The sequence below is a fragment of the Benincasa hispida genome, chromosome 2 (genome assembly GCF_027475165.1).
Source record: "Benincasa hispida cultivar pf3 chromosome 2, pf3_genome.v1.1, whole genome shotgun sequence".
NCBI lineage: Eukaryota > Viridiplantae > Streptophyta > Magnoliopsida > Cucurbitales > Cucurbitaceae > Benincasa > Benincasa hispida.
In genome coordinates, this window is record NC_143479.1 from 18,549,540 (window position 1) to 18,573,780 (window position 24,241).

At 29.8% G+C, this 24,241-nt stretch overlaps 1 protein-coding gene and 1 pseudogene across 1 annotated transcript; one reads left to right on the plus strand and one right to left on the minus strand.

Annotated features, from left to right (window-relative positions):
* The first annotated feature begins 3,593 nt into the window (after positions 1-3,593).
* LOC120071588 (WAT1-related protein At4g28040-like) lies at positions 3,594-10,725 on the plus strand. Its single transcript, XM_039023933.2, has 8 exons — positions 3,594-3,978; positions 8,243-8,468; positions 8,562-8,630; positions 8,737-8,853; positions 8,991-9,240; positions 9,796-9,954; positions 10,051-10,199; positions 10,291-10,725. Exons 2-8 carry the CDS (start codon positions 8,278-8,280, stop codon positions 10,481-10,483), a joined length of 1,128 nt encoding a protein of 375 aa, XP_038879861.1. The 5' UTR covers positions 3,594-3,978; positions 8,243-8,277; the 3' UTR covers positions 10,484-10,725.
* An 8,817-nt stretch (positions 10,726-19,542) lies between these two features.
* LOC150037703 (serine/threonine-protein phosphatase 7 long form homolog) lies at positions 19,543-21,635 on the minus strand (annotated as a pseudogene).
* Positions 21,636-24,241: the final 2,606 nt, after the last annotated feature.

Sequence of the window (24,241 nt, forward strand, 5' to 3'; positions counted from 1 at the left end):
GATGATCGGCTTTTGGGCTTGTTGATCTTTTTGGATGATCGACTTTTGGGCTTGATGATCTTCCTTGTTGATCTTCTTGGAGGATTATTGTTCGCACGAGGCTTCTAAAGAAACTTGTTTCGTGGAGTTGAACTTAAGTTGGTGTTGATGTTGATGTTAATTTGATGCGATATGGTTCGACCTTTAGTACTTGATCCTTTGATTCTCTTTCGGTTGAATGCGTACGTTTTATGTATAGAAGTGGGGCATATGGATGTTCTTGAGCTTCGAGTTTTGGAAGAATTCTTGTATCTTCAAAGGACTTTAGTCTACATGTGTGTTCAGAATGCTTGTATCTTCAAAGGACTTCAGTCTTTATAATGCTTGTATCTTCGAAGGACTTCAGTCTTCAGGTGTGGTTAGCTTCAGGAGTCAAGGAATCTTCTGATTGTAGAGAATTCCCTATAAGCTCACTGGAGTATAAAATTGTTGACCCTTGCAAATGAGGGGAGCTTCTCTATTTATAAGGCTCCCTGATGGGCTTCATTGGCTTGGCCATGGCCTTGATTGTCCTATGGGCCTGACCTTTAGGCCTAATTTAATCGGACTTGGGCCTGATCTTTAGGCCTAATTAATTGAACTTGAGCCTGGTCTTTAGGCCCAATTAACTGGGCTTAGGCCTATTTTGGCGTTTTAGGCGCACATTAAGCACATATATGGGTGTAACTGGGCCAACGCCGAAATTATAGCGTCAAATTGGTCGAAATTAATTTTACTCATCGACGTCTAGGACGAAAACATAGAATTTGCCCTTAATTTTCAATTTGAGACACGTGTCAACTCTTAATTGATCACAAATTTGACAATTTCGGAATTCTGTCATTAATTTAGTAAATGACATGGTGGTTCGTGGTTGATCCGAAATTTCTCCTCCAACAGACACATTTCATTAACTATCAAGACATACCACTATAGCTCGATAGTTGCACTCTCCTCACTGTAGACATATTTCTGTCTATTTTAACCATAATCGGTAAGTCGGTCCTTCACAGGTCTTTCGTATTTATAGTTGGGTCAAATTATCGTTTTACCCCTGTAATGCATCTTATTCCTTTAGCTCCCACCTACCCTCTATTGAACAACTTATTCATAATACCACTTATGAATCATGTCCTTTTTTACCACGAGAGGACAAGGTCCCGTCGTTCAAAATCAAGAATAAACACTTAAGAGAACAACTTGTCTGCTAACCCTAAGACAGATAGGAGTGAATTCCATCTTGCAAGGTTATGTCCCTAGCTATCAATCTGGTTTTATCCCCAAAGTAAAAGGCTTATTGAGCAGTGCTATTGGACTACTCTCACCTATGCAGATCAAAGGATAATCCCGAATAAACAGGAGTTCATAGTTAGCTCAGGATTAAGATCGAGTTATTCTAGGTTATTTTAGTATGAAATAGTCAGTTTTAACAGTAAACGGTCGTTATAAAGAAAAGTGACTATTTTGAGGTCCAGTCTTTATGCAAACTCATTGCATAGGATACCCCACTCACATGTCTCTATATGAATGATCTGTGGATCACATCATTTGTATCAGCATACAAAATGGGTCGCATCCAATAGTATTACCAGGATAGGATACCGAATTTCATCCATATACTTATAGACCATTTATGCTATATATTATTAACTTGATCCTATTTATGTCACCACATAAAGTTAAAGTATTTATAATATAGCCATAGATATGTTTATTGGATTTTCATAATAGAATGTAATATCAACAATATTATTGAATAAAATATTCAATAATATTTTATTGATAAATAGACTGTTTAACACGAAATTTACAAACTACGAGTTCTAGGACATTCCCAACAGTAGAGATGTGTTTTTTTACGGTATTATTTGTATCGTCAGAAGATAGTTCCCCTTTGAATTATTCATCTAAATGTCTCTGATCAACATCTATACACAAGGTGTCGGGATAAGTATTACATTAATGGACAATTTTTATACAATGTCAGTAGATCATTGAAATTCCCAACGTCAACTACACGTCAGAATAATTGATTTCTCTCGACAGTTGTTCTGTATGCGCCCAATTTAAGCATCGAGAGATCTGTTTTTTCTTTTAATGTCTATATCATAATTGAGTTGTTAATTTTAATTAAAATTTTTAAATAATTAAATAAATTTTTTATATATTAATATATTAACATTTTTTAAAATAAAATTTTAAATAAACAATTTGATTAACCCTAACCTATCCAATTAAAATGTTTTTTTAAAATAAATGTTTGGAATTTTTTGCTATAAAATGTAAATATTTTTGGAATTTTTCTATTTATAATAATTTGTCTTTCTTAATTGGGTTATGTTGGATATATTTTATAATAAATGTTGTTTTAGTAGAAGAAACTTACCACTCAAATAATTAGGTTGATCAACCCAACACAATCTATAGATATCCTATTCAAAAGAAAGTAAAAAAAGTTCAAATTCATATATATTGAACATATTAGATATATTAATTCCTAAAGGAAAAATGGATTGACGTATTAAATACATTGAGGAGAGAAATTAAAAATGATTAAATATATTCAATTTATTAATAGAAAATTTTGGATGAGCTAGAGATAATTTAAGTAATATTATATTATAAATATATATGATGTACATTAACAATAGAGATAATTTAAGTAATATTATATTATAAATATATATGATGTACATTAACAATAGAGATAATTTAAGTAATATTATATTATAAATATATATGATGTACATTAACAATTAATCCTTTTCTGAAATTTGAAATTTGAGTAAGAATTGTATTCTTTTACTTACAAATAAGGTAAACCATTCTAAAAAAGTGAAAAGATAGTTTTCGAAAATTCAGAAAATAGATTTAATTTTTAAAAATTAAGGTCTCGTTTGGTAACCATTTTGTTTATTGTTTTTGTTTTGAAAAATTAAGATTATGGATACTACTTCCATCACCAAATTTTTTTATTCATTATCTAATTCTCACCAATGATTTAAAGAATCAAGCCAAATTTTGAGAATTAAAAAAAAAAATGAGTAGTTTTCAAAAAGTTATTTCTGTTTTTGGAATTTGACTAAGAATTCAACCATTATATTTAAGAAATATGCAATTGATTATAAGAAAATATGAATGAAATAGATTTAATTTTTAAAAACAAAAACAACAAACCAAATAATTACCCTATCGCATCTAAACCACTCCAAAAATAGGACCTAAATGAATTAAAAAAATAAGACTTAAATGATTATCAAATCGAATCAACTGCTTCTTGTTCGGTTGAGGGTTGGAAGCACATTTTGGTGATGTTCGAATTACTGGCTATAGCAAGTGGAAAGAGTTTATTAGTTTTCAAGACACGTCTGTTTCTTCATTACAGTCTTAAAAATTAAATTTAATGTTGATTGAAGAAGCACATGTAACTTTATTGATAACTTAAAACATTTACCGGTAGCGTACACCACCAAGAATGGACTTTAAGTTTAAAAAGAATCCAAAAATAGAAAAAAAATTGGAGTATTTAGCTTGTTTTTGAAGCGTGGCGAGGGGAGTATGAAATAAAGACCATGTGTCTGAAGCTGATAACATTAAGCAACGTTGCATGTCTCAACCATTTGTTTAGAAGCCAGAGAGGATAGCCATAAAGGGAAGTTATTGTCCTATCTACCATTATCGGAGGCTTTAGAAGCTAATAAATTTGGCCTAAACTACACACAGAAACACAGAATTAAATGAAACCCATTTCCATATCTGTACTCTTTTTTCCTTTAATAACTTCAACGAATTGAACCACTTCTAACAAGGCATGCATTCGCTTCAATTTCAAAAACTCTCTTCTGAGAGCCTTAATTAATTAAGACAAAATTTTGGGTGTTGTTACAACAAGCATTTGCATGCATTCATCTTCCATTGCAATCTGAAGGAAAGGGGAGCAGATTGCTTCATCAACGGGAGGTATGTCTCATTTTCTCCATTTTATCTCTCCAATACTACTAGTTTCTTTTTTTTTTCTTTTTTCTTTTTTTCCCTTTCTTTATTATTAAGAAAACTATATAAATATATAAATAATTTAATATTAAGATTATGATTGCTTTTTTCTTAAAGAAATTAGTTAAATTGTAAATTTAGTCGATATGTTTTTTTTTAATTAAATAAATCATATCATTAGCATTTGAATTTTGAAGAATTAAATCAGTGAGATATAAACTATCAAAAATCGATAAATATGTGTTATATATCCAATGATCAAAAGAATCTTTTTGTTTCAAATTTTTGTTCGATTATAAGATTTTGAATATATTTTAAAAGAAAACTTTCTCAAGTTTAAAGCCGGATACATTTTTAAAATTTTTTAAAATTTGGGGTTTTTCCTCACAATTTGCTTAATTATGTTTTCATCGTCTAACCAATTCAATTCTTAGCTAAATTGAAAAAAAAAAATGGAAAACGAAAATGAAATCGAAATCACATCTCAAAAAGAATGGAATAGGTGTAAGTTGGGTTTATGAGCTTAATTTAAAAAGTAGTTTATTATTTACATTATTTTCGTGACGATGTATAATATATAATTTATTATATTATAATTGTTTAAAAATTCATATGTTTTGAATTGCAAATATATATTTTTTAATCTAAATTATTTGATAAAAGCTTAAGAAAACAATTTTTATAATCATTGATTCAATTAAAATTTGAGAATCAATATTAAAATATAGAATGATAAATAAGATGAAAGTTAGTACATTTTTAGAAAGCTACATTTCAAAGTTGGTATCTATTAGTTTTCGCATCTTACAATAAATTAAGAAGTGATTTTAGGTAGATTAAGGCCGGTTTGTAATAATTTGAGGTCCGTTTGGTCTTTTCGTATTTTTGTTTTTCGTTTTTTTTTTTAAATTAAGTCTATTTTCTCTCTATTTCTTACGATGATTTACATCAGTACAATAATTAATTCTTAACCACATTTTAAATAAAAAATAAATTTTAATTTTTTTTATTAGTTTTCAAATTTTGGCTTAGTAAAACTATTTCTTACATAATTAAGAAATAATTAAGAAAGAAATTTGGGTAGAAGTAATATCTATAAACTTAATTTTCAAAAACAAAAATAAAAAATCAAATGGTTACCCAATTGGATCTTGGTAAATACTACTTCTGCCTCCCAATTTCATATTTAATTTATCTACTTTTTATTAATGATTTAAAAAATGAAACAAAAGTTTGAAAATTAAAAAATAGTTTTTAATTTTTTTTAATTTGACTAAGAATTCAATCATTATATTCAATAAAAATGCAAATTATACTCAATAAAGATTCAAATCATAATGAAAAAAATAGATTTAATTTTTTTTAAAAAAAAACAAAATGGTTATTCAACGAGATTTAAGTTTGAAATATTTGAGATGTGTAAATTTATATGGTTGCATTTACAAAAGTAGTTTTGCCTATGCTGTCAAAAGAAGGGGAAAAAAAAGTAGTTTTGCCTATATTTGTTGCACATAGTTTACAAACTTGAAAATACAATTCATTTTATATATATAGAAACTGAAATCCAACTTTGAGACTATATATGATAGCTAAATAGCTTATAGAAACATAAAATTAATTATCTATATTATTTACGAATTTTTTATTTTGAAACTTCTTAATTTCAGAAAAATCCAAAAATTAACATAAAATTAAAAATAATTTATAATAAATAAAGAAAGAAAATGTGCAAATGGGATGATAGAAGATTCTCCTCTCACTTGTTCTTCTAGTTTTCTAAATTTTAATATAAATTTAAAAAATAAAAGTTCAAATCTTTTTAAATCTTTTTAAGTACTATTAATTAGAAGTGGTTTTAAATCGTAATCATACATTGTTATCAAAATAGTAATATTTTTTAAGAAAAAGTTTGTACTTGTATTATATGGTAATTGAAAATTCCTTTTTTACAATGACATTTTTTAATTCGTGGAATTAAAGTACATTGAAAAGGAACATGTAAAAAAAGGAGATTGCAATGTGGTATGAGAGGATAATATTTATGAAGGAATTTAAATAAATAAAAAAAAAAGATTGCAATGACATTATATAATTAATAACAATTAGTATTATATTAATACCGTTACACATAAATAGGAAAAGGAAATGAAATTCAAAATAGAGAAAAAAATAATTAAAGTCATGAAGGCACAAACTCTAATAACTTATCGGTCCCCTCACATACATTACATTTTCTGTCATTCTTTCCTTCAACAAACCAGAGTTAAATGTATTGGTGTATACTTACAAATTTGAAAAGAGAGAAAACATACTATAAAAAAATAAAGTACATCAAATCTCTATTTTTCTTTGCTATTTGCAAACATATGACTAAAAGCAGTAAAGTATGATGATTCAATGAAAAAATTGGATTAAAACGATTTTTTTTCAAATAAAAGAAAATGAATCTACTTATTTATAAATATAGAAAAATTTCATTATTTATCCATGATAGACTACGATAGATTTCTATAAAAAAAAAAATATATTTTCTAACAAGGTAATTAAACATGTTTAATAAAATTGTACTATTAGAATTTTGGATATGAATGGTTTGGATATAGTTGATTTGGTTTTATTGAAAATAGAAATATTAGACTTATGTTATTCAATATTAAAGTTTTCTGCCGTAACTCAAAGTTTTTAGGTTAATTATCACTAGATATTTGAGAGAAACATCCTGAAAATAAAAATTATGATAAAATAAGTTCCTCATATATTGCGAAAATGTCGGTCACTGAATACGTGTTCCTCCTTGAACCAACATTCAAAACTATTAAAATAAAATGAAAACGAGGATCATGGGATCATATAAAAGTCCAAATAATCATATTAAAAAAGTATGAATCATTCGTATACTTGAATTATTATTTCTTATATAAAGAAAAGCAACTAGAATCATGAATTGTACACCAAACATTATTAAATTATGAAGCAAAAGATCATGGACGACCTATGCACACAAAATAATAAATTTTATAAGAGTGGGAGAGAATCGTGAATCATGTATTCAAAGTCATTAAATTAATAATAATAACTGTCAAAAAAATTCATGACTAGAGCATAAGATTTAGAAAGATTTGATCGTTCATTTTCACTTCAAAATTAAAACTTAGGAAGATTTAATCCTTCATTTTCGCTTAAGAAAAATGGTAAGAACAACTATAGTATAACACAACATACTAGAGGTAAAGGCCATATTCATTAATGATATAAAACATAAATTAAAAAGAATTCCATTCTAATATTTCCATCTAACAATCATGAATCCATCTAACAATCAATTAATCCATGAACCTTGTTTGATGTATCAAAATTGGATTGGGTTTGGACTAACTCTTTGGATTGAACTCGAATTAATATTTAGAATAAATTATAATTATTTTTTTAAAAAAATATTTTTGAAGGATTTATTTATAGAGTATGCAATCTCTTTAATTCTTCAAATTTTCTAATGTGGAACCAATGGAGTGATTCTTAAATGATTCACTTTTCAACTCTCACTCATCCTATACATGCATTATTTAATCTCAACTTTAGTTTATTTTTTTTAATTCTCATGCATTTATAGATGAAGATTAGTTTATTTTTTAATTGATTTTTTAATTGTAAAATTATTATTATTTATTAATTAGTATAAATATATATAATGTTATACTATATTGGGCTTGCGGGCTGGTTATTCAAATACGGCTCAAACGAGTGACCCATGAGCCAATCTAATTTTAAAAAAATAGATCCATATCAATTCAATTTATGAAAGGATTGGGTTGGATGGGTCAATAATTGACCTTGGGCTGCGCTTAGACCGGGTTTGGACCGGATTTGAATTGGCTTGGATCCCCAGATATTGTAATAATTTTTTTTTTAAAAAAAACTTATTTGTACAGAAAAGATGAGGCTGGCGCGTAAAATAACCGCGTAGGATGGGCACTGACTTCAATCATGTTCCGGCCACGAGATGCCACATCTGAAAACCCCCATAGTTGTTTTCTTTTATTTTTTGTAAAAGAAAGAAATGATCATATATGATATACCATATAATATAATTATGGCCTCCTAACTCAGCGTTGGCTGACAGTCAACAAAAGACAGACAACACATTTCACACATTTTTACTTTCTACACCCTTCTCTTTTTGAGTTTCTATATATATATCTGGGCCATTCACATAAATTAAGCTGTACTGCAGAGAGACGTGGTTTCTATTTTCCAAACAATTCAGAGATGGGCTTCCGTTTTTCTTTTGATGATTACAAGCCTGCAATCGCTATGATAGGTTTGCAGTGCATTTTTGCTGCTCTTGCCATCTTCAGCCGAGCCGCTTTGGTTCAAGGGATGAGCCCCAGAATCTTTGTTTTCTATAGAAATGCCATTGCCACTCTGGCCATGGCCCCTGCTATTTTTTTGTCCTCTAAGTATGTATTTTACCATTACACTTCCTATTTCATTAATCACAACCAACCCATTTTCTAATTTACGACCTTTTTTTTTTTTTTTTTTTTTTACAGGAAAAGTGGCAACAGGCTATCCATTAGCCTCAGAGGCTTTTTTGTCATATCCGTGACTGCTCTTGTTGGGTATGAATGAATAGTTTATGTAGATAACAATTTTGGTAACCATTTCTAAATCGGACTTAATTAATTCTGTTTTGTTTTATCTTATTTGTTGTATTTAATTTGACAGAGTAACGGCCAACCAAAATGCCTATTTTGAAGGGCTTTACTTATCCTCCTCATCAGCGGCGAGTGCCATCGTTAATTTGATACCTGCCATCACTTTCGTTATGGCAGCCACAGTAGGGTATGGGACTTGATTTTTTTTTTCTTTTTTGTTTTTTTGTCTCTGTTTCAGAAAGTTTAGACATTACAAATGAAAAGGAGCAATTTTATTTCGAAGTTGAGCTGACATATGTTTGAAATTGAAATATAACGTTTCAGATTGGAGAAAATAAAAGCAAGAAGCTGGAGAACTGTAGCAAAAATAGTAGGAACAGTGGTATGTGTGGGTGGAGCTGCTTCAATGGCCTTAATAAAAGGCCCTAAATTACTAAACGCACAAATTTTGCCTAAAAATATTACCCTTCTCAATATGCTCGGAGTTGTCCAACCCGAAGGCGACACGTGGTTTCTTGGGTGTGTGCTTCTCTTCGTCAGCAGCTGCTTTTGGGCATTCTGGATCATCATGCTGGTTCGTTAAAATCCTCTTACTTTAGTGTTACACCCGGTTTATATCAACATCCATTGTAGATGATACCCTAGCATTTCGTAACTTGTTTTAAATTTATCGAAAAGAAAACTTGGTTGCAGGAATAACAATGTGCCAAACTTAATCAATTCCAAAAAAAAAACGTTAAAAGTTTCATTAATTCTCTTAATATTTTTTAAAAAAAGTTAAAAATTATCATATGTAGACAACATAAAAATAGGTGTACCTTGAACATGCACTATTTTTCTATTAGCAATACTGGCTACACCCAAGTTCAAACAACTATCATGTTTGAGTTTTTAGTTGACTTCTTTTCTTTTTCTATTGGTAAGAAGGGTGTATTCTTGAAAAAGAGGTAAAGTGAATTTGCATAATTGGCTTTAAAGATATTAATGCAATTTTTTAAAGTTGAGTAGCTGAAAATTTCAGTTTGTATGTTAATAGTGGGAGTATTTTTAAAAGAATAGTAAAATATTTTTCATAATATAGTATTTGTATTATTGTTAGTTGTAACCCAAGTTAAATTTGAATCCACAGGTTCCAGTTTCAAAGCACTGTCCAGACCCTGTAATTTCCGGCACATGGATGTTGTTCATCGCCACCATCTTAAATGGCATCTTTACAGTTCTTGTAGACGACAACACAAAAGTCTGGAACCTTCCCACTCCATTACAATTGGCCACTTGTGTATATGCGGTAAGTAATTAATTGTGTTCCTTCATTCAATAATTTCCAAAATTTTTAAACCTTATATATTAACATTTGAATATTCATTTTTATATAATCCTTCAGGGAACAACCTCCGCATTCTCCTTTTGCGTTCAATCTTGGTGTGTTTCACGAAGAGGTCCTCTTTTCACTGCATTATTCAACCCCGTTTGCACAGTCATCACAACATTCGTTTCTTCTCTCTTTATGCACGAAGACCTTTATATTGGCAGGTATAATCATTTTTATTAAATAAATTTATTATATTAAACACCTTAATTAAATCTAATTTGCTAAAATTTTTAATCATTTGTGGTGGTGCAGCTTAATGGGTGCTATTGCAGTGATAATTGGGTTGTATATCGTATTATGGGGTAAAGCCAAAGACGTTGAAGACATGAAACGACAACGTGCAGAAGCTCAAGATGCTATTATTGATGATTCGGAGAAGGATCTAGAACAGCCCCTTCTACGTGATGAAGAATCTGATGACACTATTAAATGTGATAAAGTATGAAGGAGAGTCGGATCGCAAAATGATCGTTATTATTTTTTAATTCTAGAAATGGATCGAATTGCTATAAATAATTATGTTTGAAGTAGACAATATCATATCATTAAAAAGATCGTAGGGATTATTATGTTTGTTTTGGTGTCACAAGTTGGGGGCAGGGGTTTTGAAAGTATATGTACAAATTTGAAGGTACCTTTTTTCTGACAAGTGATTTAGTAAAGAACATGATATACATATGAACAAAACTCCAATCCAACTCTTTTCCACGTGTATTCTGCTAAACTTAATAATCCAAAATTTTGCGTACCATACAATAATTGGGAGAGTATTCATACTTTTGTAGTATTTGATTTTTCTTTTTCATTATAATTATATAATTGATTGCATTTTCTAACCATCTTTTGTTCAAATCAAAAACTACAATTCTGCCTTCAATGTGACCATTCTTGTGTTGTGTCTTTTTTTTCCTCTACAAAATCAAGAATTTAATAAATTACAGGGGAGAGTAGTCCTATTATTACCTCCACAAGATAAAGAATTTAATAAATAATTGGAGAGTCAAGTCATATTAGCAAATAATAACACGTGCAATGTAATGTGAAGTATATAGTTTTTTTTAGTATAGCAGAAAAGGTTGATATTATTTCTATTATTATATTGTGATGAAATATCAATGACCTAAATCTATCTCAATCATATACACAAAAAGATATATACTGCATCATTATTCATTAGATTCATAATATTCATGATGTTTTATATCTATGATCTTAATTACATATATACATCAGAGATTATTATACCATGCATAACTATTGACCCAAATAGTGGTAACAAAAGACAAAATAGAAATTATTGAAAAAAACATAAAAATAAGGGAGATTTTAAAAATAGAACAATAAGAGATTATTTACACAAAAAAAGTAAAATTTAATCTTTTTTTATAGAGACGGATAGAAGTCTATCAATGTCTATCAGTGATAGAAATTGATAAAAATCTATCATTGATACTATGTTATATTCGCTAATAGAAGCATATAAGTGTCTATTAGTGTTTTTTTTTTTTTTGTTGCTACTTTTGTAAATAGTTTGACATTTTTTCTGTAAAAATTTCTCTAAAAATAAAATGGAGATAGTAAAAATTCTCCTCTCATATCCCTTTTTATATATTAATTTGCATAGATTAATAGACTTATTTGTTTTTTTAGTACAACAATCACATAGACGGAAGATTCAACATTCGAAGAAGAAAAAATATCATACCAATTACCACTCATACATATTAACACTGTTGAGGTACAATAGACTATTATATATATAGGGAACATCATTCTTTAACACTGTTGTTTGACGCGAGGCTAATGCCTTTTATTTGAGAAGGCAACCACTGACAAGACACAATGTGATCCATTTGCTCCATTTTTCTAAATTAATAAGAAGACAAACCACTCACAGGTCATAATGGAAAGATTGTGACATGAGGCTAAAGAATAATTTTGGACACTTCATTTTTTTATATTTTCAATTGTTTAAATTTAGTTTACATTCAAATTCAATTAATGCAAATTGAATACATTATAAATTTAGTTCCTATATTTTTTTTTTATAAATTTTAAAATTAGACCTTAAATATCAAATCGTATCGAAATTAGTATTAAAATATCAACAGACTTTACAGATGTACTAACATGATAAACTAAATTTAAAAATTTCTAAAAATACCTAGATTAAAATTAGCATTGAAAAATACTTAGACAAAAACAAAATGAAATTCAAAATACAATACATAACATGTTAATGGTAGAGATTTTTACATGAAAATATTTTGTACACGATATATTTCATAAATATCATAGATTTTAAATTATTTGCTTAAGAACTTTTAGCTTTAATTTTGCATCAATTTAACATTTTTTTTTTCTCTTTCACCATACAAAATCTTTATTTTTAAGAAACTATTTTCATTCAAAAATTTTCATTAAATTTTCACATCATTTTACTTCAAATTTGAATTAATGTGAGTTCTCTAATATTCCTCTCATTTTCTCTCAAGCGTCATCTACTTGAACAGTTTTCTTTTCCATTATATTGTGTTATGTTTAATGTTATAATTTTTCTATTCTTATTATGGCATGTTAGCTTAATGCTATGATTTTTTTTTTTAAAAAAAATTTGTATGCATTTCATTTTATAATAAACAATTTACAATTATTTTATATGCAAATATTTTATGTCCTTTAATTTTGTAATTAATTTTCAATATTTGATATTATTTTGTAGTTATTTTTATTTTTTAATTTCTGCTATCGCATTGACATTTACACAAATATTTTACAATATATCTAATTGTTATCTTACGTTATAAAAATGATGACTAAAAATGGTAAATTATAATCTAATTCTACCATCAAAGTTTTATTAACTAATATAACAATTTTCATAAAAATTTCTGAAATTTTCATCCATATTTATATAAAATCGGAACCTCAATCTATATTTACATTGCCTCCTAAAAATTTTCCCCTTTTTCTTTTTTCTTCTTCCACCACTACCCACACCCTCCACTTTTCTGGACGACGCCTAGTCCTCCATCACCGTTTGGCGCCTCCCAGCCCTCCGTGGCAGCCACCCAGCCTCGTCTGCCTGCCTCCCATTTTCGTGATTTTCTTCTAGGTTAGTTGATTTTGAATTTTTACTTGATTTGGATTAGTTTGTTTTGAGTTTGGCTTTGATTTTTGTTGTTTTATTTCTACTTTTTATTAATTTTAGAGTATTTGATGTTGATTTCTTTTATTTGTGGTGATTTAAATTTGTTTTAAGTGTTGATTTTAATGATTTGAATAAAGTTGAATGCTATTATTGTATATTTGAAGTGATTTTGTGGTTACTTTTATGAATTATTGGAGTGATTTGGATGAGGTTTTGTTGTTATCGTGTCCTTAAAGTGATTGGGTGGTTAGTTTTAAGGAGTTGAAGTGATTTGGCTAAGATTATTGGATCTTGTCATTGTGTATGCATTAGAGATTTAAAGTGAGTGTTGGATGAGGTTATTTGTTGTTATTGTGTATGTGAAGTGACTTGGTTTTCAATACTCTTAGAGGCTATTTGGTTGGAGGAAAAAGAGGGTGGGAATGAGGTAGGCTTACAAAGTCCATATTAGTTGGTGGATTTTGTTTATTTATCAACTTAGTTATCTTTAATTCCCACACATACTATTCTCAGAGATTGTTTTCTCATGCACAACCAAACATAGTCATCCTTGATTTTCAGTCATTTTATTTCTAGACATATAATTCCCAAACATCCTTAATTCCTGAGTATTGAGAAAACCTTAATTCAAACAACCCCTTAAGGCTTTGAAGTGATTTATAGATGAGATTGTTTGTTGTAATTATGTATGTGAAATGATTCAGTAGTTAGTTTTAGAAATTTGAAGTGATTTTGATGAGGCTAGATGTTATCGTGTCTTTGAAGTGATTTGATTGGTAGTTTTAGAGATTTAAAGTGATTTACAATAATTTTAGTATGTAGTTTAGTGTATGAGAATGTTAGATTTGGGCAATTATATATTTATTTTAGAAATCTAAAAAGACTATAAATCAATTTTAGGTTTTTTCATAAAATCTTCTATATGATTGAACTTTATTTTAGTTATCTAGGATAATTATTTAGGCTACATAGTTGTATATTTGGATTTGTAAAAGGGAAATAATGGATTTAAATCAATAGAATACACGTTGAAATGCATTAAATCTGTTATTTAGCACTTCAAACGATCAAGTATTAGAGTCTCGCCGATCCATCAGTGAGTCGGGGTTTAAGGGCAACACCCCCTGATGCAGGTTCGGAGGCAACACCTTGAAATATAAGTGGAAATTCATTTTTGGTATATTTATATTATTTATGATTTTGACCCTGGGGTCTAGAGAAATGCGATATATAAACCTTTTAATCCCTAGAGGTGTATCTGCTTTGTAATCTAAACTATTCTCTTCAATAGTAAATTATTCTCCCTCTATTCGTAGACGTATGCTAACACATTATTAGTAAACCACATAAATCTCTGTGTTAATTTTTTATTGTTTACACTTTTTGTGTTGATTGGATTTAGAAGATCTAAAGATACCAAGAGACCTGCACTTGCAAAATGTAGGGGGTGGCGTTGTAAAGTTACATATTTCATACATATTAATTACTAATGACATAGTTGAATTCTATAAGTCTTTAAAACCTATCTGATGGGTTTGCATCAAATATGTCATGATCCGTGAGTTAGAAAGGTGGAAAACTTTGGGGTTTGAAAACTTATGTCTTTCACGTTTTGTTTCAGAGGCCTCTTTCAATTGGTATTAGAGTGTATCTAAGAAAATATGTATCCACTATTGTTGTTAAACTATGCAAATGCTTTTGAGATTTATGTGCAAAAACATATGCACAAGTGATTTAGATCGATTACAAACATAGATTATAATTAAACTTTGAAAGTTAGAAAAGATACTTGATGTAATGGTGCACCTAGCAATCCATTTTCCCTATAAAACCAAAGTTTGTGGGTCTCAATTAGCTATAATTGGGTGTATCCTATCGAAAGAAGTTAACAGACATTGGAATAATGTGTATGAGACAAAGCATGTTCTGAGGGTTTTGTAGTAACAACGTATATAATGAATGAATCTTTGGTAGTTTGTTTCCTATATATAACTAAAACTGAGACGAGATTCAATAAAGATGAAAGAAATGATGTTGAACTTCCAAATAATGAAATATATGTGATGAATTTCAAATGTTTAGACAAAGTGCATGATCACTAAGAGACTCAACAGTAAGGATATTGTTGAGAGAAGAGAAACATAATGCACATTAGTATATCTTGAACAATTGTGTTAAAGATACAATCTTATGAGAAGTACATTTTGAAAATTTTACTATAATGGATGATCTTGATACAAAATATGAAATAGAATTTTGAGGTAAGATCTCTTGCTTCTAGTATTTGTTAGGCAATATTTAAGACGAATTTAACCTCAAGTTTAAAGCGAGTTTTATTATATAAAAGAAACCAACAAAGTTTTTGTGACGGGTTCAAAGTTCATGTAAATATGATATTGAAAGGTTTTTTCTTTCTTAATGTTTTTAATTCAAGAAATGAAATGGAGATAATTATTCTTAGTTGGATGTGTCCTGATTAGATCGATTGATATTAAGTTGTGTTTGTTTTGATGTCACAAGTTGGGGGCAGGAGTTTTGGAAGTATATAATATTACAAAATTTGAAGGTAACTATTTCTGACAAGTGATTTAGTAAAGAACATGATACAACTCTTTCCACGTGTTTTCTCTTAAACTTAATGATCCAAAATTTCGAGTGCCATACTCAATAACTAGGAGAGTAGGAGAGTATCCATACTATTGTACTATTCGAATTCCGATTATTATATATTGATTGCATCACCAACCATCTTTTGTTCCAATAGTAAAATAAAAAATAAAAAACTATTCTCCCTTCAATGTGACCATTCTTGTGTCCCTCCTCAATAACACCTACGATGCACATAAAATATATAGTTGTATTTTTAATATGAAGAATAAAGTTTAAAAAGATTATTATTTATAAAATAATATTTTTTACATTGTTCTATCTAAATGATTTTAACTATTTAAAGGGGAAAATAGAGATTGTCGAAAATTTGAAGGATAAGGGATGTGATTATTCATCTTCATCATTAGATTGTGATGTTTGATATCTGTATTCAAACTCATACTAATATAAAAAAAAAAAAAAAAAAAAAAACACCAATTTGTCATGTAACCACTTCAAGTTATAATGGGGGAGAGTTATCTCTTATGATCTAAATCACACCCGCATATACGAGAAAGTATACTACATCATCACTTACCTAAATAACTGTAACAAGAGAAAAGACATTTATATATATACATATCCACTATTTGATCGTGATGTGTCATATATGGGCTTGATTACATATACACATGAATAAACATCTGTGATCTTGATCACACATGTACATAAAAAATTACACCATTTCACGTGTAACCACTTTGATTCAATTAATTATAATGAAAGACAAAAGTTAGATTATTAAATATATATATATATATATAAATAAAATAGGAACGTAAAGATTTACTTCTCATGGTCATTTTAATATTGTTGAGGTACAATAGACTAATTTGTATGGGAACATAATTATTTTTAACACTTTTGTTTGATATGAGGCTAATGCCTTCTAATCAATGAGAAGGCAGCCATTCACATGTCACGATGTGATCCATTCAACTGGTACACATCATTCTAAATTAATGAGAAGGCAAACCACTCACAGGCCATAATGTGAAGATTGTAATGTGAGGCTAAAATTTAATTTTGGACCTTCTATTTTAGTCATTATATATATATATATTTGTCAACCGTCTAAATTTAGCTTATCACTTTCATTTGTTCAAATTTAATTAATACACTTTAAATAAATTAAATAAATTAAAAATTTAATCCTTATACTATTCATAAATCTTAAAATTAGACCTTTGAAATAAATAGACTAGAATAAAAAGAAACTTCAATTACAATATTTAACATCTAATTTTTAGTGTTGAAATAAAGGGTTTTCTACCTATATACCCTAAATAAATAGGGTTAGTAATAAAATTGTCTTTTTTATATATATGAATAGCCTAATGAACTATTATTTTACACAAAAATCTTTTCAACCTTCTTTACCATTTAGTTTTTATATATATAATATTAATATCAAAAGAAGCCTATAAAGGAAGTTTTTTGTGGTTATAAAATTTTCAAAACAGTGTTCTCTTTTAAAATTTAGAAAAGTTTTTTGATAACACCGAAAATGTGCTATTTAACTCCACTTAATTCGGGATTGTTCTAGGATTTTATATGTTTATTATGTTATTTTATAGGTATTGAGTACTCAAGAGGTAGAATTGACCATCTGGGGTCATTTGGGGTCAATTTGACGCAATTTGGAGTTAATTTGAGCATTCAAGCTTCAAATAAGATAAATTACCAAAATTACCTTGGAGCTAGCATAATTATTCTCGAAGGCTGAAGGAAGATGATCGACGCAGCGTAATTACCCTAGCCTGACACTGCATCATTACTCTATAAAGCAGTAGCTAACATATCAGAATAGTGTAACAGCGCTACACTCAGCGTAGCTATGCTACGAAGATTGACGGAATCAAGAGGAAAACGTACACGTTGGAAAGAGCGTAACACTCAGCATCGCAACATTGAGACGTTATGTTGTGATAAGAAAGGGTTAGTGTAATTACGTTGTGTTCAAGCATCATTTTATGCTACGCCCTGTCTATAAATGCTTTGCTTCGATTTTAGATCAAGGGAGTGGAGAGATTAGCCGCACCATTAAGCTCAGTTTTGGCCTAAAACTTTGAAAATTGTTACTCTCTTAAATGAAAGTAAGAACCAAAGGAAAAAAACGATGTATATTTGATATAACAATAATATATATTTCAATTTTCTAGAAATAAACATGAGTATATTAGATAAGTGTACTAACAAGACAATTTGTCTTATATACTGAACAATATATTCGATGTGTATATATATTTTCTAGTATATTTGTAAATTATACCAAAAAGTAAACCATGATATATGTAATATATATTTACGTTTTTTTAGTATATTTAGTATATACTTGAGATCTCAGTGAAGAGATGACCAATTATAAGCTACGAATATGAAAAACAAAATAAATGAAATCTCTTAAAATGAAAAAAATTAAAAACATTAATTTAAAATATCTTGCATTAAATGAATATCAACTGAAATTAATAAATAAAAAATGATATTAATAAGGAAAGAACTAAAAATTTAAAAATTTTATTGATGAAAAACAATGTAATTAATGATATTTTTTTTAAAAAAATAAAATTTCTATATAATTAATAGTATATCTAGAAGTGATATATTTTTTATTTTAAAATATTAAGAAATTAAAAAATGAGAGATAATAAAAATGTCCAAAGTGATTTATATTTTTGTTAAGTAAAATGGTTGAATTCTTAGGCAAATTCCAAAACAAAAACAATTTTTTGAAAATTATTTTTTTAGTTAGTTAAATTTTAAAAATAAAAAAATAAAAAAAATTGGTTATCAAATATTTTTGTTTTTCCCTTAAACACTATTTTTGCATAGGCATGGTTTCTCACATTGGTTCTATTATTTGGAAAGAGAGACTTGGTGCTGAATTCTCTCCGTCATGGAAGAGGAGAAGTCAATGGTGTAGTTGGGGTTGTTACCCAAATGACCATATATATAATGCCAGATCTAATTCTAAAATAAGATAATATATAATTTAATGCCAGAAATGATTGATAGAGCTTTCTCCATTGTTCACTCCCCATATATCCCGTTGGGTTCGTGTAGGTGAGGGCACATGGAAAATTTTATACATAATAGTCCAACCTTCTTAATTGCTGGTTTTCAGATCACACTACTGCAAAATGTTTGTGTGTATACCCCTTTTTAAATTTCAACTTTAGTTGGTGAGCTTCTTTTCTTAATTTTATAAAATTTACTTATACGGTGTCGCAATCTCACATTTGACAAACTAGATTGCATTCAAACTCTGTCATTGATCAAGGACGGTAATAGTTTAAGTGAGAGAGAATTAATGTCACAACTATATGTGAAGGTAGTAAACTGTGACTTTACGTAGTCTTTTCTTAATCCAATAGGTCGAGTTTTGAAAACTTAATCAAGAAAGTAGAGTGTTCAAAACCGACAAAAGGTGAGTGTCCATTTTATTATTTTTTCATTTTCCCCTTTTTTCCATTTTAACTTCTTCCCATATTATTATTTTAATCCTTTTTTATTTTTTTATTTATTATATTTGACATCACTTTGTTATTATTTTCGACCACCATTTTTTTAACCTCTAAAAACTATCATAGAAAATAATATCTCATTCACGTTTCCTTCCATAATTTAAAAATAATAAAATTAAACTAAAATATTCATATTATCCAACTATTATCTTATTAGTTTAAAAATAATTACAAAAATCAATGTGTCCCACAAGGCCGACGTCATTGATTTCGAGCTAGTTGTCATCATCGACTTTGAACTTGAGGTTGCTCTGATTCCTCTTGATGTTGCTCCGGTACTTCTGCAAGCACTTTATAATATAAATATTCACTATGTTCTCCACGATCGCGACCATGTTATGTTGCTTCGGTACTTCTGCAGGCACTTCATAATATAAATATTCATTATGCTCTCCACGACCGCAACCATGTTCATGCATGTATGAAGACGATGGACCAACCTCTGAATTATAATATCCTGAACCAAATGTCGGTATCATCATCATCGGACTAACATAATCAGTTTGGCTCTACGTCTGCATCATAGGGGACAATTCTTCCATATTGTGGGCAACCTCATCAAAATCATCTCCTTCTTCTTGAACAAGTCCTCTATGTCTAGGAACTAGTGGAGGAACAATAGGTATATCGTACATATAATATATCTCCTCCATATAGCTCTCATTGTTACTGCATATGACAAGAACCTAGTTCGGATCATTTGCAACATCACGGAGTCTACTATTGTTCAATCTCTGTCAATTTTAAAACAATTAAATAATATTTAAAATAAATTTAAATTAAAAATAATTAAATAATATTTATTTATGTACCAGATGACTCATAACTGCTCCCGTACAAGTAATGTAGCGTCTTGTAATATCAGTATACCAGTTGATGTAGTTTTGAGTGACATCCCTATCAAACTGCTCAATAGAAACCCCTATGCACGATATGTCATCGCACTACCAAATGTGCAACTTTTTCGGACCAATCTCCAGTTCTTAAGTCGATGTCATACAATAGGGGTTCAATATTATAAGGGGATAGGACATCCTACTGAAAACCGAATTGTCTCATTACCCTATCAGGAGGAAGCCACTCACCAATGTGAAAACATATGAAAGGACTTATCGTCCGCCATATGTTTTGACCGCTTGTACAAAAATTGAGCAAAGTGTCCGTAACAACTTTGTAAGGCTCCCAAATAATCTAAAACACAAAATATTATATTGAAAAATATTAAAGACAAATACAATAAAAATTTGTATAAAAAAATCAATTTGGTTCAATAGTAATGTACCTGATCATGTTAAAACATATCAAAGATGTATCTATACTGGTTGACTACATGTGTGGCTGTCTAGTCACACAAAATTTGTCTCTCCACCTAAAATTTTCAATTAATAATTTAGATTCTGAATTAACCAGATCAGTCATATAAAAATAAACTGAATTAAAATAACATACCGAGAACTGTAAGCTCGTCTAGCTAACTGAGCGTCATTTACATGTTGGAGCTGTGGAGCCATTGTTGGAAATCTTTTCCAAGCCCATAGTTGCAAGAGTATCAAAGGGCCAACGATCTCGTGAACTTCCGGTTTTGTTGCTTTGCACAATTGTCTATACAACCATGCCAAACATACTACATCCCAAGAATATTGTCCCGCATCATAGAGGTTAGCTAACAGTGGCAGGAACATCAAGTGACCAAAATGACTTGATTTGTCAGAAAACAGACTTTTACCGATCATTTGTAGTATATATGCTCGCGTATATCTCATGACAGTTTCCTCATCTGCATCATCGACGAGCTCACAGAATTGTGTCCCTAACCATATCAAACTTAACCTCAATCCTTTAATTTTATCAGTAGGTGGGGTCACACCAAGGTACGGTTGACAAATTTGTAACCAATCGTCATACATCACTCCGAAGACCGACTCACCGTCAATAGGTAACCCGAACAACACTTTTATGTCTTGTAAAGTGATAGTGCACTCTCCAATGGACATATGAAATGTATGCGTCTCAGGCCTCCATCTCTCGAACAATGCTGTGATGAGATGCCAATCCACCTAAATGAATCCCAATCTGGCAACTCCATAAAATCCAGACGTACGAAGTAACGGTAGTATTCAAGGGTGGAGTGGGCTATTGCGCTGAACAACTGTCTCTCGACGTCTACAAGATATTTCGCCAGTGGTACGAACTTGCCATACAACTGATGATCGATGAATCGATTGGTCGTACAAAACATCGAGATCAATAAGTCATGGATTTAAAGCCATGATCTAAAAGAAAAAAATTATTTATTTCTCAAGTAAATAACATACAACTTAATTTTTTAAAAAAAAATAATGTACAACTTAATAAATTATATAAAAAAATTCACTATACAATAAAATTATTATTTACAAGATAAAAATATCAATAATAAAATCCCTAACTGTCTGGAGTCTGTTTTAATAAAGAATGACACTTCTTTCGATTATGACCTAATTGATTACAAATCCCACATCGTAGTCGAGCGCTTGATTCTGTCTAATCCATCTCGTTAGGGTATCAAGAAATCCTTGGTTTACCAGTTTCCTTAACAACGATGAGTCAGCATGTAAGACATATATATTAGGGTGCGTGATCTAGTAATCTTCATGCGGTAGATGTTGAAATTGAGGAAAGTAACATGCAGCATACCTTGACAGTTTATAATAGTCCTCAATAAAATCTTCATAGTTCATGTTAAAATGTGAGCAAACTGCCATAAAATGCGAGCATGGAATGTCGAAGGCTTGCCGCTTGTTACATGAACAGTACTACTCGGACCTGTTTAACATCAATATTTGAACATTTCCTCCTTTAGCATTGAGGTTGTAACGTTCGGTCTTCACATGAAATACACCTTCAGATCGATCGTATGACTGTATTTCATGTTTACTAGATCTTGCAGCCCATTTATTAACTTTTTTCATGTGCGTATCTGAATTTTTATTCGACTTAGTATTATAAATATGCTTGAAACAAATTGTTAATAACATATATAAAAAATGTTAATATTACCGGGTGTATTTATCTTGATGCTCCAAAGAAGCACTCGAAGAATGTTATTTCAGCAAGAGCATTTATTGGCAACATTCGAGCTCCTTTGAGGACGCCATTTATACACTCTGATAGATTTGTTGTCATCTACCTGTATTTGAACCTTCCATGTGTGCTTGAGTCCATTGCTTTATGCCAATGTTGTAAAAAAAAACTCAGCACCGATTTATTCCTTTCATGTCCTCAAAGGCTTTATTAAACTTTTGAATTTGAAATTGACATTCGACACGATAAACATAATTTTTTTAATGTGTTAAATTTGTATTTTTTTTTTATTGAAGTTGCTGACGATATGTCATAGATAGAAACGATAGTGACGTTTTGGTCCCGTCAAACCATTTGCTGGATTGTTCACTACTACAATGATGCCAACATGTCGATATGAAATTGAACACACCTCTTCATGTATTACAATTTCTCTCAGGTGTTTTAGGAATCATCCCCATGCGTCTGCAGACTCCTCATCTGCAACGGCGAATGCAAATGGAAGAAGATACCTATTTGAATCAACTAATGTAGCAATCAGTAATTTTCCTCAATATTTATCATACAAGTGGGTACCATCTATCTGAATCACCAACCGACATTTATTAAAAGCTTCTATACAAGGACCAAATTTCCAAAATACAAAAGTTAGAATAACATGGCTTTCAGTTGGCCTTTATTTCACTTTCCACTCCATAAGTATTCTGGGATTGGTCTGTATAACCATATACAACCACCTGGGTAACAATATGTATGACTCGTTTCAGTCACTGAACACTTTAGCCAATGTTTTTCTTTTGCCCTCCCACACCCTATAGTAAGAAACATGATATCCAAATTTTGATTTATGTCAGACTACAGTTGTGCCACACTAATAGATGATTTTTCTCTTACAACATCACAAAACTCTAGTGCAATCATCGATGAATCTAACTATACATGATTTTGACTAAGTTCTGATTAAAAACATGTATGTTGATCAACATACTTAGTGATCTCAAACAAGTCATGAGACTTTTTGTATGAAGACTCCATTTGCAACCATCTTCCAACTTCTTACCGAATTACCCAAATTGTTAGTGCCAATTCTAAAACCACATATGGTGCATGACACTTACAAAACATTTGACCGCGTGTTGTAGCATTTTTCTGTCTTAACAAATCATCCTCTTATACAATTGGGTATTGTCAATATCCACAGGGCTGCAATTGGGTCATATTCTCGAATGCTATCTATTACATTCATATCCAAATCGTTGAATGTATCTGAAGGTAACTCATGTTCACGACCATCAAAATCCAACTCTTCAAATTCATCGTCCATTTTTGTTCTAAAATCTCTGTACTGATTGTTAGCCACAATATCTTCATCATCACATGGTGGTTCAACTGATTCTGGATCAAGATCTTCAAATTGACTTAAAGGTGCATTCAAGTTTATATCCAACCCTACCTGACTCACATCAACATATAAATCCACTAAATTCGGGAGTGACATCGTGATTGAGAACATCAACTTCATTGCTTGTTCATCAAGAATAGAGAATGACATAAACCTTACTGATCCTGATAGTGTTAAATTAGGATGTCTATATATTATTTCTAACTGATTGACTCTCATATCTACACCAAATGATATCCCTATCATTTCAATGAATTGTTAAAAACAATTCCACAATTCACATTTATGCTAAACCCCTAACATGGTGGTTGGTCATACTCAACTCCATCAACACCCTCAATCACATTACCATTCATAAATCACAAACATTTGTCTGTAATTTTAAAAGAAAAAAATGCAACAATACATTAC

Coding starts and splice junctions, on each gene's coding strand:
- LOC120071588 (XM_039023933.2), top strand. CDS start 8,278: ATGGGCTTCCGTTTTTCTTTTGATGATTACAAGCCTGCAATCGCTATG. Junction 8,469..8,561: donor GCTATTTTTTTGTCCTCTAA/GTATGTATTTTA, acceptor TTTTTTTTACAG/GAAAAGTGGCAACAGGCTAT. Junction 9,241..9,795: donor CATTCTGGATCATCATGCTG/GTTCGTTAAAAT, acceptor TTGAATCCACAG/GTTCCAGTTTCAAAGCACTG.